Genomic DNA, 18,697 nt, shown 5'->3' with positions numbered 1-18,697 from the left:
TTTAATTATTTGTAGCTATAAGCATATTTTTATTTATTTAATTATAATATATTAAAATATAAGGGTTATGCTATTTACCACTTTAATAATATTCTATTCTATGTTTATAAAAAAAGGTAAAATAATAAAATATTTAATTATTTATCCTAGAATTGTCAGATCGGTTCGCCTTTGTCCTCGTAACAAAATCATGATAGGCAGGAGTGGGAAAATACGAAAACGACAAGGGGTATAAGCGTAAAATCGCATAACCTCCCGTAGTGTTCTCCCCAACAACACCTGCCCCTGCATATAGTATAAAAAAAAAAACATAATTAAGAAATGAATAGCCTCGGTCCATGCAAGGCAGTCGTGAGCCAATGAAGCTGCGCCAAGGCGGGACGGTCCGTGACAGACGAGTGACGGTAGCACAGCCCACCGCGAAATATTATAAAAGTAAGAGGAGAGAGAATGTGTATTATTGATAGAGCTTAGACAGAAAGAACAGTGTTCTTTTGTTCTCTCCGTAGGCAATGAACGGAACGGTTTTTATACTCCAAATCCCAATTTTCTCCTCGCACTAGAGAGAGAGAGAGAGGTGGAGAGGTCGAAGAGAGAGAGAGAGAGAGGATCTCAATCTCCGTTCAATTCAAGCCCTTTCTGTTGTTGTTTTCGACTTGGAATGGTTGAATCTGAAGGCAACATTTTCTATGCATTTCTCGCCGATTCCGAGGACGCGATCTTCTGACGGGGAGCCACCTGCACCGCTGCGCGATCGGTTCATGCACTGATTTGTTGATTCCTCGATTTGATCGATTTTTTAGGCCTTGATTTGTCGGCAGAGATGAACGGTGGTGACGATGGAGGGGGCGCCGCGGCAGCTCCAACGGGCCCGCCGCCGCCACCGCTCGAGTGGAAATTCTCTCAGGTGTTCGGTGAGAGGACCGCGGGGGAAGAGGTTCAGGAAGGTATCATCATTGCTTCTCCTTTTCTCTAATCTCTCTTCGGACCTCCTTGGATCCGCGAAATTTTTGTGTCTATACGGTGATTAGGGTTTGTTTTCGTGTTGTTGATCTGTTTCGGATGGTTGATTTATCTGGTAATTGGGGGGGGGGGGGGGGGGAATGATTCGATTTAGGTTTTGGAATTGAGGGAGATTGTATCTAGTAATCTGATGAAAAATCCATAGACATAGATGAGCAGTGTGATGGTGGCTTGACGAACAGTGCCTGACTTCATTGGCCATTAGGATAGAGTATTTGAGTTCCAAGTATTTTGATGAAATACTGTTTAGTATGGATCTCTATAGCTACCCAGTCACTGTCTAAATAGTGTGATAGAACTCGTTTCTTATGTTTGTTGCAACAACAGTAGTATTATGTTTGGCGGTAACTTGGACGTTACTATGGAGTTAAAACCAATGTTAAAACACTGTTACCAATCAATAAAAGATGAAGACGAATGGTTGTTTAGCAGTCATTGCTACAGTAATGGCCATTCTTGAGTTCGATGGACTTCTGTTTATGGTGCCATTAGGTACATTTATTGAAGCAAAAAGGTTGCTGAACAATGTTCATAAAATCTAATCCAGATGGACAATGATGCTGCTATAGAGCTTTCATATACTTGACTTTCTTAGTGATGTCAAATAGAGATTGACAATGTTGCTATCGGGCTTTTCTCTACTTACTTTCTTAGTGATGTTTTGTGCATGACTTAGTGTCAGGAGACTGTAATGTAAGGGAGAGGGGGATGACTGGTTTTCTGGTGTACCTTTGCCAATTGCTATCTAGATCCCAAAGGGTTAATAAGTTGGAGTTCCTGTACGTCACTGTTTCCTGCTGTTGAGCCTGCAACGGCCATACCTAAACCAACTTTATGCTAGTGTCTTTGATGTCCTATAACTAAATGGCAGGCATGCTTTCAGAAATTCGACAAAAGAAGACTTTTGGCTGGTTGCCCTATAGATATTTTGACACCTGAGGAATATTCTACTGCTTTCATTTCTGAGCAAGTCTTAGGTTGCGTGTTTTATGCGACCCTGTGTATCGTTCTGCCAATCGCTATCTAGATCCTGGAGAGTTAGCTAAACCAATCTTATTCCAATGTCTATAACGTCCTATAACTAAGTGACAGGTATGCTTTCAGGAATTCGACAAAAGACTTTTGAAGTTTCCATGTCGATATTTGGACACCTGGGATTGCGTGTTTTATGTGACCCCCTCATCCCTGGTGCAATGACTAAACCAGCCTTATTCTAGTGTCTTTACTGTTGTTTAACTAAGTGACAGGTGTGCTTTCAGAAATTTGACAAAAAGAAGACCTTTGAAGTCTTTGTGTAGATATTTGGACACCTGGGATTGCGTGTTTTATGTGACCCCCTCATCCCTGGTGCAATGACTAAACCAGCCTTATTCTAGTGTCTTTACTGTTGTTTAACTAAGTGACAGGTGTGCTTTCAGAAATTTGACAAAAAGAAGACCTTTGAAGTCTTTGTGTAGATATTTGGACACCTGGGGCATGTTGTACTGAATGAATTTCTAAACAAGTCTTAGGTTGCGTGTTTTGTGTGAACCCCCGAGGGGCCCAAGAAAAGGCAACGGTTTGCACCCATGGCCCACAATAACTATCGGGGGGTGGGGCCTAGAAAAGGGTACATTTTACACCTATGGCCCACAATAATTGTCCAAGAAGATAATACAAATGGCTGCAGTTGGGTATGGGGAGAGCGATGGTAAATTCAAAATTATTCGAAGCGATGACTCCTTTAGTGTTCTGTTACAATAATAGGATATTATTCCCCATGGGATTCAATTCTGCTTTGCATTTGTTGCCTCTGATTTCCATTGAGATGCCCAGCAAGAGGTTTGCAGCCTATAGTTTCCATGGTTCTACTGCTGTCACAGGAAGTAAATTAGTATTTCATACCACATGTCATATCCTAGAATCTTAGTTATATTGGGAAAATTTCCACATGGGCACTTCGTCTAGTTGGTTGGTTTATACTTACTAAGGATTTGGTTGAAACTATGGGAACTTTGCTACATTCATTGTGCCATCTATTGAACATGGAGGTGTTGTGGAATTGATTTAAGAATTCTAGATTTTGGGATGCTACATGTTATTATGGAATATGGTACACCGGGGAAAACTTGTATATGTTTCTATTGAATTATAAGATATAAATGTAACTGCAATTTTCTTTTTATCAATTTTATACACAATACAACAAAAACATATCAAGCCTTAATCTCACTAATTGCAGTTGCTGTATGCATTCTAGTTAACCAACCATTTCTATCTATGGCCATGCTTTCTTAAGGCCCTAATAACTCATACCACATATAAGAGTTTTTCACCAAGTGTTTTTTCTTTCTTTTTAGCCCTTTTGGGGGGTGGGTGGGTGGGGAGTCTTCCTCTACCTCTTTTTTCAAAAACTTGTTCCTTTCCATCCACTCTTGTCATAAGAGCCTTTATGAGTTTTCTTCTCATATAATCATATCATCTTAATTATGTTTTACAAATCTTATCTTCAGTAGGAGCCATTTTGATCTTATTATAGATAACATCATTTTTAATTTTATTTCTATTTTTATACGGTCACATCCATTGTAACATCTTCATCTCCATTGTGTTCATAAAAACACTTAAAATTAATCTTGTAAAAACAAATATTTAGAGATGATGCCCTGGGAAAAATTTACTTTTGACCATACGTCAGCCTCTTTTTTTTTTTTTTTTTTCACGCATCCATGGGTGAGAAAGGCATATTTATCATATTCTTGTTTTAGATTTGTCTGTACTTGTGGGCTGAGTGAGCAATTATTAAAGGTAAAGTTCTTTCTTAGGGGTTCTGGACCTGCTAAAAAGAATTCTAATCGGCTGTGTACAGGAACATTAAATTGATCTCCCATGTGCCATGGGTGTTTGTAGTTGAAGGCTTTAGGTTGAGTTTCTCGTGGTAAATACCTGCAACTGAAATCCCTTAAAGTTTCAAATTATTAAGAATATTGATACACTTGTCTGAAATTTTCATATTCATTTGATTGCTAGTCATTGAAATTTTCATATTCATTTGATTGCTAGTCATTCTTCCTCTATGTAGACATCTGAATTCTTGTTTTTCTCCTTGGGGTGATTATTGTTAAGACTAAAACTTAATTATCAGACAAACAAAGAAGGTAACACTCCTTAATCAGCCCCTGCCATATATTCACCCAACACACAACCACCTCTAGCCACAAGACACATGCAACGGAGATTTAGTTGTCCTGCAATCCTAGAAGTTAACCTACTATTTCAAATCTGGATGTCCTTTCCATAAGACATAAAGATATTACTAAGAAGCTACCACTCTTGTCCACTCTCTCCCTCTCACAAGCAAACCTCCATGACCAAGTTTCTGACAAGCTTGACTAACATAGCCATTTAAATCTGAAATTTATAAGAATGCCATGTCTATTCTATGTCTATTCTATGTCATTTGATGTTTGTTTGACTGGATTTCTATGGCCAGAAGGCCCAGAACTGTGTGCTTCATTGCATATACCAGTTTGGCTGGCAGTAGGCTACAGGTTGCATTCACATGTGCTGGAAGTTATGTATGTAAATTCTGTATTATTAGTCATGCTCATAACATCCAGAGATTATGTGCAAATTAACTGTCTGTGGAATTGGGTGCTTTCCTTAAAGTTTGGTAAAATTTTAAAGTTAACGTGGCACTAAAATTGTTATATGGTGAACTAAAGCTAATATCATACTTTGGGAGGACCGTAGCAGATTCTAATCTGATTACTTTAAATACTGTTTTTAATTTTGCAGTGGATATCATTTCGGCAATTGAGTTTGATAAAACTGGTGACCACCTTGCTACTGGTGATCGTGGGGGCAGAGTTGTATTGTTTGAGAGGACTGATACAAAGGATGTATGTTTTTGCTACTCTATTGGGTTTTACTTACTGAATCTGGACCTCGTAATATATGCTATCGGTTATTGTTTCTTATGATGTTGTAATATTCTGGTGCAATGTGATATGCAGCAGCATGGTGGAAGCCGAAGGGATCTAGAGAGAATGGATTATCCAATTAGTAGACACCCAGAGTTCCGTTATAAAACAGAGTTTCAGAGCCATGAACCTGAGGTGTTTATTTTCTGTAGTCCTTCTTCTTGATGGATCAGGTTGTTTTTACTTACTGTCCTTCTTTTCTTTCCAGTTTGATTACCTTAAGAGCTTGGAGATTGAGGAGAAAATCAACAAGATCAGGTGGTGCCAAACAGCTAATGGCGCCTTGTTCCTTCTGTCCACGAATGACAAAACTATTAAATTCTGGAAGGTGAGAAACAAAATAGTTTTTGTTATATTTTGCTTTCTATGTTGTTCTTTGTGTTAATGTGTGATGGTTTTCCAGTTAGTTGATACCTTAACTGGAGCCTCACCTATCATATTTTGTAGAGTTGCTTGATTAAGTGTGTAGGGACATTAAATTTGTACTAGCTCTAATTTTATTTTTTTGATGTCACACCAGACCTACAGCATTTATTTATTATACTTGTTCTTTCAATTCATTTAATATATAGAAACAAGGGTGATTGCACCATTGTGGTAAGCAAAACATTTGCAAATGTCTGTCATGTCTTATGACTATGATTCTTTGAAATTTGAGTTTGGACTTTCCTATCTAATGGTGTTTGGTTGAGCCGTCAAGTTTCAATGATCACTTCTAAGAACTTTGGAGTTCACTTTTTGAACTGGCTTTGGTGTAGCCTTCCAGTGGATCCACCAATTAACAAAGAATAGTTTTTGAAGCATTAATCTCAGTTCAGTTGACTTGAGGATATTTATTGAAGACTAATGCAAAGTTTTGTTAGTGGAGGATGGGAAATGCTAATCACAAGGAAATGCTAATCTACTTGTGAACAAAGTTGATATGTTGAATAGAAGAGTGGCCTTTATTTGTGTAGAGCAGAAACTTGAATGATCCCTGTCTCCTGGTTTTATATGGCAGTCTTAGTTGAGAAACACAAATGCTCATATTAATGGTTGTTACATTCTTTTTCATATGCACTTTAGCTAATCTCCACTTATCAAAAGGATTAACATAAAAAGAAGAAAATAAAATAATGGCTAGCTATGCATTAATTGGTGGCTTTTTTTGCTCCTCTTTTTTTTAAACAGGTTCAGGAGAAGAAAGTCAAGAAAATTTCTGAAATGAATGTTGACCCTTCCAAAGGAAATGGTGGTGTTGCCAGTTCAAGCATCTCTTCTGCTGCTAGACCATATCTTGCAAATGGAGGATACCCGGACAAACCTTACAATTGCCCACAAGGGGGCATTCCATCACTACGTCTACCAGTGGTAGTTGTACTCAACCTAAGTGTTTTATTTTCTTTTGGTAATAATGGGTCTTCAGTATATTGTTGTCATTTCAATGTAGTTGAAATACTTAATCCACTTATTGAAAGCAAGTGAAAAATAAAATGAAGCAGAGGAAGAAAATGGTACAGGGAAAAGGAAGTAACAAGATCCTTGAGCTGCAATTATGATGCCTGGTTTTAGGGTTAGATTATGATGCAAGGTTTGGTGCGAATTGCAGAAACAGGAGCCTGCAGAATACTTATTTCTGTTGGCAAAACCTGTAACTTGGCCAAGTTAGACTATCAAAATTAGGTTGGCTTCATTGACATGCACATTTTTATGTATGTCCGCCTTTAGGAGATACCAATGTCAGTTCTGTAAAAAGACAGCCTTTTTGTTTCATATGTACGTACTTATCAAAAGAGAGAATCAAAAACACTTTGTATTTCTGAATCAAGAGCAAGCATGCTGGATGCAGATCTTTTTATCAGCATGACCATTCATCTGTTTGGCCAATTTATGCTACCACCTTTTTTTTAGTTAGAACCAATCATCAAATATTTTACTTTTGATATATACTTGTGCCACTGTGTACATTTGCCTTTGTATGTACAAAATATACCAATTTGGTTTATTCAGGAAGGCTATAATATCCAATTTTTGTTACTATTTTCAGGTAACTAGTCATGAGACCAGCCTTGTGGCAAGGTGCAGAAGGGTTTATGCTCATGCACATGACTATCATATCAATTCTATCTCAAATAACAGGTGCTAATCCGTGGAGGCTCATTAAATTCACCTCTGTTTTTATATTCTAATATTCTACTATAATTGAACTGTGCTTTTAATTTTCACTTTATTTTTGTGTTCTATATTTGTTTACCCATTTTGGTTGTTTCATGGGCTTAGAGTTTCTCAGTTATAACAATACTCTCCTACTTTCTTCCTCAATTAGGAAAAATTATTACCATTCTTCATTCCCTTCCAAGAATCTGGAATATCATTAAGATTTATTATGTACTTTTTGTGCTCTGCAATAACTGGAGGGGGTGAAATAGGAGAGATTTTGAAAATTCTAAAAGCTCTCTTGTTTATCTTGAAAGAAACATTCTCAATTCCCTTTTCTTATAGGCTACAGGGGAAATTTCTTTATCTTTCGAATATTTTGTGAAGTTTTTAGATGATCATGTGGTTAAGTAGCCTCATTTGTAAAGTTTACCCTCTTTAAGGCATTCGGTTTTTATATATTGTTACCTCTTTTCTTTTTTTTTTTTAAAAAAAAGGGTTATATGATCTGTTTTTTTCTTCTCTTGAACCTTTTAATGTTTTTCCTTCTTTCATGAGTCCCCTAGTTTAATGGCTGAAGATATGGAAGAGGTAGAAGACAATTGAGTCTGACAAAAAATGTTGTATCAAAGAAGGAGATAGACATATGCTCCTATATTTATATATAGGTCATTAGATGCCTTCATGTGTACATAATTAAGTGCATATTAAAATCTCATGCTAATTGAAGGCATGCTCTTTTGCTGTCTGTTTGTGCGCCTAAACTTAAGTAAGTTGTCAATAAAAATGAATTAGCAGTTGTCTGGGTGGCATATAGAATGGAAAGGTATCATGTCCAAGTATGAAGAATGCATGGTGTTGAAGATTATTTTCCTTTTTCTGAAACAAATAATTGGCTGAAATGGTAAAATTTTGGCTCTCAGTTTACATTAAGTTGGCATTGTTTTATCCTTCTATTGGTGAACTTCATTTTATGCAAGTGCACATGGTGACTTGGGTTGTCTTAAAACTAGAAAGAATCTAATTGCAATTTCTATGGTTGGATGTTCAAATGTTGGCAATTAAGATTGTCTGCCTTTAATAATTTGGGGGATTATCTACCTACATGTTGAATATGGGCTTGTGGTTGTAGAATTGATGGTTAGACCTTATCTTTGTCCAACTGTTTCTCCTGGATCACATGCATCAGCTTGTAGACAGAGAACTTGTTCTGCAAGGATATTTTTCCTTGGTTTATATGTGCATCATGCACTCTTTTGTTATATTTTTATGTTTTGTTATGGGAAAGTGTGCTCATCTTTTCTTTGTTTATAATTTGAATGGACAACAACAACAATCCCTAGCCTTAATCCTAGTAGGTGGGGTCAGCGAATGGGGCAAACTTGAAACAACACGAGAGCACTTTCAGTTGTTTCTTTGTTCTGTGCCTGGTATCTGGTCTGCCTTGCACATGTAATATGGTTTTTGCAGAATTGCACTGACTCTCTCATTCTCTCATATGCCAGTGATGGTGAAACATTTATATCTGCTGATGATCTGCGAATAAACCTCTGGAACTTGGAAATTAGCAATCAAAGTTTCAATATTGTTGATGTGAAGCCTGCTAACATGGAGGATCTAACTGGTATGGCCCTTAGTATATTGATGGGAGTTCCCTGGTTAAATCATGACATGTTCATTTTTTTTATTTTTTTTCTATTCCTGTTTTCTTTATATCTTGATTTCTAATTGATTGGTTTTCTGGTGGTTGTAATACTTTTTAGCTCTTATTGTGCGTGGAAGCATGCCATATATTCTTATCTAGTTGTTCTCATTCCTTTTCAAAATCTTATTTTGCTATATATCATATGATACATGGTATATGGTCATTAGTTGAACATGATGAATCCCATTAATTATTTTACCGGCACAAGAAAGCTGGAAGCCATGCCCTTTTGGGGGAAGAATATATATTTTGCATTAGTTTACCTAAAGTAGTGCTCCTCATAAAGCCTGTAGGATTGTCTGATTTGCTCTCTAACCTGGTGTTGGTGTAAAATGGATAGTTTGCAATTTGAGCAATGCGCCCACAATGAATTACTCTATACTGTTTTGTTGGTTAATCAGTGTGTTTTTGGCTTAGAGTTGCTATTTTTAATATTTCCTTTTTTGTTACAGAGGTGATAACATCAGCAGAGTTTCATCCTAGCCACTGTAACATGTTGGCATATAGTAGTTCAAAAGGGTCAATACGCCTTATTGATTTGCGGCAATCAGCTTTATGCGATTCACATTCAAAGCTGTAAGTTCCTTCTGGCTTTTGTGCCTTAATCACACCCTAATGAGCTTGCTAATAATCATTTAAAACTATAAGGATGGAATCAAAGCTAGTGGTTGCCACATTAGAACTGTCAAAGCTCACATGGGAAAGAGCCAAAAGGAAAACAGAATTTTTTAGGTGAATCTCCTTAGTCAATAATATTCTTTGCATGCAGGTTTGAGGAACAGGAGGCGCCTGGTTCAAGATCTTTTTTCACAGAAATAATTGCCTCAATTTCAGATATTAAATTTGGAAAGGATGGAAGATACATACTTAGCCGTGATTATATGACTCTTAAGGTTCATATCTTTCTTTCTAATAACATAGGCTTTATGTTTGGCGCAAGCGTGTACTGCATGTGTGTGGACTTTCAGCCAAGGGTGGACCCATGTGTGGTCCAGTAGGGGGGCACAGTTGCCCCCGCTGAATTTCTTGTTCTGTTTTTTTGTTCGTTCTTTCTATTTTAGGGGCCCTTTAACTCATTTTTCAAAGAATAATGTGCAAATTTCAAGCATTTGCCCCCACTAATTTACATTTTACCTGTATGTATATGCATCATTTGTGTTACTTATTTGGCCCAGTTTATTTGTGCTTATATATCAATTTTTTGCAATCATGTGTAGTTGATGTCCACTTCTTGCACTTTTTACTTTGGAGTGATTCAGGTTAGTTCTAAAAAGAAAAATCATGATGGGTCCCTGTTATACGATTTCCAGTGTCACATTCCTGATATAGCTCTTTAGCCTTATCATAAAATCTGCCAACATTAGTTCACAAGCCTTAATCCCCAACATTAGTTTTAGGGTGCTAACATAATTAAAATACCCTGTGAGGCATATATCATAATTGGCCAGAAAGCAATTGAAACTATTAGAGGTGGGAAGATTTTTAAGATTAACATTTTAAATTCCAGTTGTCACTGAGTTGGACCTGCTTTATAGAAGAAGAGATGGAGATTGAATCAATGAAACAGGGGTTGTCTGAAACCTTTGGTTGTTGGGGGAGGGGGTTGTTGAGGAGTGTCCTCCAGGATTATTTTGACTAGGAATTGAACCTAGTTTGTAAAAAATAGAGCTGGAGATTGAATCAAAGAAAATGGGTTTACATCTAGTTTGAAACCCTTGGAGGTTGGTCGGGGGTTGGGTTGGAGGGTTTGTTAGGAATCTGAAGGTTTGTTCTTTATTATTTTTTTAATTTTCCTCCTCTTTTGACCTCTCGTCTCTGTTGATTATGAAATTGTATAATAGTAAATATTATTGGTTATCTATAAAATCTTGCATCAAGTTATTCCTAAAAAAGATTTGTTTATATATCTTGGATCAATTTTTCCAAAAGAAAGAGGGATTATTAAATTTTATAATAATATAAATTACTGGTTATCTATAAAATTGTGGATCAAGTTATTTCTAGAGAAGATCAATTTAAATATCTTAGATCAATTGTTTAAAAAGAAGGGGAAATTATTGAGGATGGTACTCAGAATCAAGGTAGGATGTTTAACAGGGAGTAATGTGAACAATATTTTATGTGATTCTAAAATCCGTTTGAATCTAGAAGGGAGTTGTATTGGACAAACAATGAGACCATTTTTGTTGAATGGGTCAGGGTATTGGCTAGTTAAATTCCAGCATGTGTAAAATATGGGTGTAATTAAAATGAAAATGTTATGGTAGATATGTGGTTAAAATAAAATGAAAATATAAATGAAGAAATTGATTCTAAGGCTGGAATCAAGTACTTCATTAATCGTAACAAAGGGGAATAAATATACAGCCATATACAAGTCTTCTACCTTAAGTTGGAGTCTACTCTATGTACAACATATCTGATAAATTTAAATATAAACTAGCTATCTCTAGATAAACTAAATCAGCTTTGTTATCTTATCTCCTGAATACTCGGTATTCTTATCTATGCAGCAACCGGTCTTCAAATCTTCTTATCTCTTCTTTAATCTCGGCTTATCAACTTTAATTCTCCATTATCTCCACAATACATAATAAGGTAATAATTGTGTCTATTAAAGATAAGGTGTGCAAGATGTGATTAAGATGGCTTAGACATGTGAGAATTAGACCAATAGACATACCTGCGATGCAAGTGAATAGAATGAAAGAAGTTTGTAGGAGAAGCAGCAGAGGAAGACTGAAAAATACTGAGTGAAAAACTCTTAAACATGAAATAGGTTATAATAACTTTTTAGAAGATATGACCATAGATGGAGATGATTTGAAAATTAGAATTCATGTAATCAACAGCACCTAGTAGGACTAAGGCTTGGGATTGTTTGATTTTGTAAAACTGTTCGAGTTATTTGACAGGAAAACAAAAATGCAGAGAGCAACAACAGCAAGAACAATCACAAGCCAAAAAAATGCATGTTGTTTTCTAAAAGCTGACTAAAAAAATTGAATTGCCTTCTCTCTTCTTTTTCTTGTTTTTTTGTTAGGTCCTCTCCTTTTTATTTTTATTTTTTTTCTTTTGTGCAGTTTATAGTTGTCCCCACTCTTCCTCTCTTCCCAACTCCACGCTCCAACACCCTCTCCCCCCACAAAAAATAGAACCAAAGAAAGGGTCTTTCTTTTGCTTGCTAAGTTCTATTTTCACTGTTATTTGTCATGCTATAGTTAGTTTCCTAAACACCTTCTTTGGACTGGTAAAGCTGTTGAGGACTCAAGTTCCCCACCAGTGACAGCTCTGTTAAAGGCAAAGCTTAAAACACAGTCAATGCTGCACCTCAAAATTAAGATGGGTATGAAGAAAGTGTTGGTTGGATATTGCATGGTGGCATCACTTTTCTTGTGTTGATCAATTGTGTAAGTGTAATTAGTTACTTTTATCTATAAATTTAGGTAGTTCTCTTCTGTGATGTAGTCATTCTTTTATTCTATTTGGTGTAACGAGTGTTTTTCTGTTATTGAAAATCATATATCAGATGGCTGTGTTTAGAGTTGGTCTGGACTGGGATTCCTCCATCACTCTATTCATGAGATTGTTAGATGAATAAGCATGGCTTGTGCATTATATTTTCTTTAGTGCTATAGGGTTTGGGTTTTGAAGGACCAATGCAACTAATATATCCTAATTTGTTGAGCATGCCATGTGTATTCCTGGCAAGGAACTTGAAACTTCTTGCCTTCTGTTTTTTCCATATACTCAAGGATTAGTTCCCCTGAAAAGCATGTTAGGCAGGCTAGGTTGGATCCTGGGCATTTTTGCACGGCATCAAGTATTGTACTGAATGAATTAGTCTAGATTTGAGAACTGCTCGAGCACAATTTTCCTTGGCTTTAATATGCTTGCTGAACTAGATTTTACTTGGTTTCAGCTGTGGGACATAAACATGGATTCTGGTCCAGTTTCAACCTTCCAGGTCCACGAGTACTTAAGGCCTAAGGTAATTTCTTTTCATCATTCATATTATGGTGCTACTTTTTGCTGCTCTAATATATAAGCAAGCTGAACTGCTTCTGCTTTGCCCAGTTATGTGATCTGTATGAAAATGATTCCATCTTTGACAAGTTTGAGTGTTGCTTGAGTGGTGATGGGCTGCGGGTAGCAACAGGTTCTTACAGGTCTGTTCACGTGTTTCTGTTTGTGAACTAACGGATGGTGCCGTTGACCTTAAGGCATGAATCTAACATTCAATTAACACAATTACAGCAATATATTCCGAGTGTTTGGTTGTGTTGCGGGCAGTACTGAAGCGACTACTTTGGAAGCCAGCAAAAACCCCATGAGGTATCTATCTATCATTGACAAAAATATCAAAGTATCGATCCTATATTTGATGTCTAGTTTATACTGTAGAAACTTTGATATGCTTTTGCAGGAGACAAGTTCAGACCCCTTCAAGGCCTTCCAGATCGCTCAGCAGTATAACTCGTGTTGTTAGACGAGGTTCCTCTCTCTCTCTCTCTCTGTTACATTATAGACATGGTGACCTTTGTTGGACATGAACGCAAACTTTGGAATTTATCTCTGTAGCAGGAGCAGAAAGCCCAGGAGTTGATGGGAATGGGAATTCATTTGATTTCACCACAAAGTTGCTCCACCTAGCATGGCACCCAACCGAAAACTCAATTGCTTGTGCTGCTGCAAACAGCCTGTACATGTACTATGCATGAAGACGACAATGACCTAGAAGAGGAAGAAGAAGAAGAAACTCATTGCTGCTTGTTTAAACTTTTTTCGGGGTTGCTGTTGGACGACACTCTTTCCCCCCTTTTTGCACCAACCAGCAACAAGAGGCTTCCAGGTTTCTCACATTCCAACTCGCCCTCGTAATTGTGTGTAGCATGTGCATTATTAAATATATATATCGAAAGGTCCAGACTCCAGAAGTTGCTGCTGCAGAACTGGCAAGCAAGCAGCATTTGTCCTTGTTGGCCGGCGAGCAGATTGCCTCTCTTCTCATCTCTTTTCTTCTCTTCTCCCAGTTCCTGCGATCCATCCTCATCCTCGTCCACCTCACTCCCTTATTTCTTTTATCTCTTCTTTTTTATCCTGGAAGGAAAGATGCTGTTGAAGTTCTGTTCCTTAAAAATTGTGTCGTCTTGGGTCGTCGCAGTCGGGTTAAAACGGTGATTGTAGCCCTCCTACAACAGAAACTTAAGGATGTCCAGTACTACTGTCGTCACTTAGTTTTAAGAAAAATGTAGCTTTTACTGAAATCGTGCCGGGAAGAAGCTGCTGTTAAACTTTCGCAGCTTTTCCCCCGGGGGGTATCTTTAAATTTTTTTTTTTTTCATTTTTTTTTTATCCTTTCTTTTTGGTAGGATGATATAACATTTGGCTTTTCTTTTCTTTATAGTCTTTGCAATTCAGGTGTTTCATGTAATAGCAGTTCGATGCCTATGGCTTTAATTGACTGCCTTTTGGATGAATTGCCATATTGCTCTCACTCTCTCTATCTCCCTCTCCCTGTACTGGGCGCATTAAGTTTGTTTCTCTGTTTTACCTTAGAATAAGGCTATTTGATCTTATTTGATAGTCTTAAATGGTAGTTCTAATGCAGAAAATGTTTAAAATACTTACTTTAAAAGGGCATTTTTGATATTTTTCTGCAGTAAAATTATCATTTAGGACTACCAAGTAGGATCAAAGAGCGTTTTGTTTTATTTTTAACGTTAACATGTGTGTATATATATATATATATTTTTTTTTTTTTGGGGGGGGGGGGGGGGATAACTTACACTTGAGATGAACAATGATGAAGCATCGGTGGTGATGATTAATGTAATTTTATCCTATGTTATTCTGTGTCAGCTGCTGTGGAAAGTTAAGTTGATCTTGATACAGCGATTATACAATTCTTCTTTCAGAGAAGGATCATATTATAGGTATATCATTGTATATATCTTAAATTATATAATATATCACAAATGATAAAAATATATTATGTGTTTCATTGTTTTGTCTCACTACGTCCTAGCGTTTTGGGTAAATATATTGCCTTATTGTATCGTTCTGAGTGATAGATATTTTAAATATTTTAATATCATTATATAGTTTAAAACAAACACTCGTGCATCATTAACATTTTTCTTAAAAGAATTGAGGGAGAGGGAAACGGTGGAATTGGGAAGGATAATGATGTTTTTGTATTGTAAGGGAGCAAAATGGATTAGTATTTCAAAGAATTTTAAGATTTTATTTATTTAGGGTGGGTGGTTTACTTTGATCTCTGAAATACGAAATGGAGCACTAGTTGGTTGGTTGACGTGTTGGACTGGGAAGAGACGCGCAGTTTTAAGCGTCTCTCTGTTTTTTTTTTTCAAGTACAAAAAGATTAGTAATATAAGATTTAATTTATCAGACGGTTTAAATTTTTTTTTTTTTGGGATAAAAGGATAATAATCCAATTGTATCATGGGGGGGGGGGGGGACCACTGATGTGCTTAATTAGAATAAGATATGATTTAATTTGAAGTATAGCCATGACAGAATAAATGAGATAAGTCTTGTTGGGATCATATTATTTGTACATCAATTAAAAATTATATGTGATAATAGAGGAATAGATGGGATATGTCTTGTCTGCATCATATTACTTGTACATCAATTAAGGATTATACATAAATGACTAAAATATCTCTAACGTCTCATAACAAATTAAATTATTTTTTGTATTTTGTGTGTTAACATAAAGCAGTTTATATTATATAAGTTTAAATTAAGATAAGTAATAAATAATTTTATATAACCAAAAATATTATCTTTATTAACTTACTTCAATCTCTAAAGGAGTCATAGAAGATTTGATAATATTTTATTTAATTATTAAAAAACAAAAAAAATCATTTTTAATAATTTTAATTTATCTTGAAATTGGGAATGTATGCCAGGCGATCAAGCTGTAACTTTTAACTTATGGGCGAGGAAGCCTACACAAGGAAGGAAATGATGGGGTTGTGCCACGTGTTTCGGGGGGGGGGGGGTGAGAATAGTCTCTGTGAATGACCGCCCCTTAAGCTCACATCTGGACGGCCTGGATCCCACGAAAACGGGATCCGGACGGTTGAGATTGTACAGCAATTGTAATCCGACAATGATGCCACTACCTCTTTTAGTCTTCCCTACCCTAAAATGCTCCGCTTCGTTCCCACGCAACGCAAAGCAGAGCAGCTTCTGTCTCGGCTCGGCTCGGCTCCATTACGGAACAACTTTTAATTAATTATAAGTGCTGAAGAGAAGAGAAGAGCTGCTGGCACTGGGCAGTGGGCACTGGCTAGCTTTGCAATTGCAAGCCAAGCCAAGCCACGCCACGGAGATTTGATTTGCCCTGATTTCTGCCCCCAATTTTACCTTAAAATTTTCAGTGTTACGCGTTATCACTAAAATATTGATTTTTTATGTACTTTGACGTTGAAATGTAGTGTTTTTTTTTTTCTCTCAGATTTACTTCCAAATAAAGCATTTGAATTGAAAAGTTTAAGAATAAATTGAAGTTAAAAGTAATTATGATGATATAATATAGAAGAAAGTGACCATCTTGATCTTATATATGTATATATATATGGAGGGAATTCAGAAGTTTTCAGCAGCAGTCAGAGAAGAAGAAGAAGTTGACACAAGTTATGTTCCCCTTTGGTTTGAACCTTTTTAAAAATGTGGTAAAGAAGTGGCATTAGGCAATTAAACGAATGTCTGTGGGGGCAGATTCCTACTAAAATCCCACTGCAGCCAACAACAAAGAATTTAACTATCCTTATTATAATCTTCCCTAATAAATCTCTCTCTCTCTCTCTCTGATTATCAAATTCCAGCTCTGAGCGGCTGTCCTGTCTCCATCAGCTTAGCCAACTCCAAATTCCCAGGCATATATATATGCAAACATATGAGAGAGAGAGAGAGAGAGAGAGAGAGAGACAGAGGGGTCTTCTTCTTGTGAATGAAGTCTTCTGGTGTTCTTCAGTTCTGCTTGCACACAGTCACAGAGACATAGATCTGGATGCTGGGTGGTTCCCAATTGAAAGAAAGATTGGGCCCTTTATTATTTGTTGCTTGCTGCAGATTCATTCATCCGTGAGTGTTGAAGCCAGAAGCTAGCTGCTGCTCTCAAAGCTCCCAACCCACCCGGTTCCTTCTCTTTCTGCGATCTGCTTCTCTCCGGCTCCGTAAGCCTCGGACCTGATTTCTTGTTAAGCTTCGTTCGACCTTCCATCTTGTTGATCTGTCTCTGTCAAACCCATCTCCGATTTCGTCAAAAGTATCCTGACCCTACCTTTGTCTTCTTCTCCGATCTGTCTTCCCGGAACCCCGTCGCCGTTCGGCCCATGAGCTTGACGGAATCTCGGCGCTGAAACATACCCAGGTCGCCAAATCACCGGAAACGCCTCCGTAAGGATATTTTCTCAGTTATTACATTTCAGGCTCAGACATACACCCTTATCCTTTGTTTTGATTTGATTTGATTTTCGTTGTTAGAACCAAAGATTGCATATTTTTGTTTGTCTGGACCTGTTGGGTCGATCAAAAGAATAAAGGAATCATTAAATTATTGTTCTTTTAATGCAATACAAAAGTACAAGCACGAAGAAATTCATGGTTTTTGAACATGAATGAATAGCAGAGTGAAATGCAAATGCAAGACCCGTCGACGTATCAGCCCCAATTCCCGGAGCACGAGCAGCTGAGGTGCCCGCGCTGCAACTCGACCAACACCAAGTTCTGTTACTACAACAACTACAACCTCTCGCAGCCGCGCCACTTCTGCAAGAACTGCCGCCGCTACTGGACCAAAGGCGGCGCGCTCCGCAACATTCCGGTCGGCGGCGGCACCCGCAAGGCCAACAAGCGCTCGTCCAGCGGCAGGCGCGCCTCATCGTCATCCTCTCCTTCCTCGTCGCAGCCTCTCCCGAAATCGGAAACCTCCTCGGCCCCGTACAGTTTTCCGGCCGCGTCGCTGGACATGGGCGGCGGCGGGTTCGGCTCGCTTCTGGCGGCGAATATGCAGATTGGGGGCTTGAATCCGCACGGGTCGGGTTTGCAATTGGGCGACTTCCGAGAAAAACCCGATTCGAATTCGGAGCCGGGCGGCATCCATAACCAGACGGTGGAGTTGCAGAGCGGCGCCGGTAACTCGGAGAATTTTCTGGGTGTTGATAATGGGGGAGAATCCGGCTGTTGGGGCGGCGACAATGGCTGGCCAGAGCTTGCCATTTTCACGCCGGGTCACCCTTTCAGTAGCTAAAATTACAGTCTTTTCACACGAAAAAGAGAGAGAGAGAGAGAGAGAGAGATGATTTGCTTTGCTTTGATTTTGTTTCTTCCTGAAGAGTAATGGTATGGTAGTAGTGTTGATTGTGAGAATTCTGATAAATTCTCCGCGTATATATACATATATATATATATGTAGCAGCATCTTCATCTTCATCCTCTTGATGTGGCAGTAGCAATTTGGTTGGCTTAGATGATCCTTCTTCTTCTTCTTCTTCTTCCTGTGATGCTGAAGCTGTGTATGCATGATGATGGTGTTTTCAGGATCTTTCTACGGTCATATAAATAGAATATTTTCTTTATATTTTCATGTCTCTGTTTGTAAGTCTTCAACTAATGTGGTAAAGATTAGGATTTACTTCAAGCAGGGTTTTCTTTATATTCATAACGTTATTGAAATGAAATGGTAGCTGAACATTTAAGTTTTAACACTTGTCTTGCTATGTCACATACATGTTATGTTTTGTATTGTGTATATAATACAGAGTAATCAAGTGCCACAAACTTTAGTGTTCCATTTTCGGTTTAATTAGTGATGCTAATAACAAGGTTATAC

The 18,697-nt window shown here is 37.6% G+C and overlaps 2 protein-coding genes across 10 annotated transcripts; both read left to right on the top strand.

Moving 5' to 3' along the window:
- The first annotated feature begins 467 nt into the window (after positions 1–467).
- On the top strand, positions 468–14,323 carry LOC127795256 (serine/threonine protein phosphatase 2A 55 kDa regulatory subunit B beta isoform). Of its 8 annotated transcripts, none has more exons than XM_052326823.1 (14): positions 468–947; positions 4,801–4,904; positions 5,022–5,120; positions 5,194–5,313; positions 6,156–6,335; positions 7,012–7,103; positions 8,627–8,745; positions 9,279–9,402; positions 9,596–9,719; positions 12,749–12,817; positions 12,904–12,995; positions 13,084–13,161; positions 13,253–13,320; positions 13,408–14,323. In XM_052326823.1, the coding sequence occupies exons 1-14, from the start codon at positions 824–826 to the stop codon at positions 13,545–13,547; spliced, it is 1,533 nt and encodes a 510-aa protein (XP_052182783.1). In that variant the 5' UTR covers positions 468–823; the 3' UTR covers positions 13,548–14,323. The 8 variants fall into 8 exon arrangements, with proteins under 8 accessions (XP_052182783.1, XP_052182785.1, XP_052182781.1 ...); XM_052326825.1 differs by having other exon boundaries at positions 469–947; positions 13,411–14,323; XM_052326821.1 differs by having other exon boundaries at positions 469–947; positions 6,156–6,338; positions 13,411–14,323.
- A 2,244-nt stretch (positions 14,324–16,567) lies between these two features.
- On the top strand, positions 16,568–18,338 carry LOC127796010 (dof zinc finger protein DOF1.7-like). Of its 2 annotated transcripts, none has more exons than XM_052328039.1 (2): positions 16,568–17,262; positions 17,492–18,338. In XM_052328039.1, exon 2 carries the CDS (start codon positions 17,501–17,503, stop codon positions 18,113–18,115), a length of 615 nt encoding a protein of 204 aa, XP_052183999.1. In that variant the 5' UTR covers positions 16,568–17,262; positions 17,492–17,500; the 3' UTR covers positions 18,116–18,338. The 2 variants fall into 2 exon arrangements, with proteins under 2 accessions (XP_052183999.1, XP_052183998.1); XM_052328038.1 differs by having other exon boundaries at positions 16,576–17,262; positions 17,495–18,338.
- Positions 18,339–18,697: the final 359 nt, after the last annotated feature.

This window comes from Diospyros lotus, chromosome 2 (assembly GCF_014633365.1).
Source record: "Diospyros lotus cultivar Yz01 chromosome 2, ASM1463336v1, whole genome shotgun sequence".
Lineage (NCBI taxonomy): Eukaryota > Viridiplantae > Streptophyta > Magnoliopsida > Ericales > Ebenaceae > Diospyros > Diospyros lotus.
Note: the sequence above shows the minus strand (reverse complement) of the source record. Positions and strands in the feature narration are given on the sequence as shown.

Bases quoted from the DNA above. Each gene is read 5' to 3' on its own strand.
- LOC127795256 (XM_052326817.1), top strand. From the start codon at position 824: ATGAACGGTGGTGACGATGGAGGGGGCGCCGCGGCAGCTCCAACGGGC. The intron at 7,104-8,626 runs GTGCTAATCCGT...CTCATATGCCAG, and splicing joins AATTCTATCTCAAATAACAG to TGATGGTGAAACATTTATAT. The intron at 13,321-13,407 runs GTTCCTCTCTCT...TTATCTCTGTAG, and splicing joins AACTCGTGTTGTTAGACGAG to CAGGAGCAGAAAGCCCAGGA.
- LOC127796010 (XM_052328039.1), top strand. From the start codon at position 17,501: ATGCAAATGCAAGACCCGTCGACGTATCAGCCCCAATTCCCGGAGCAC.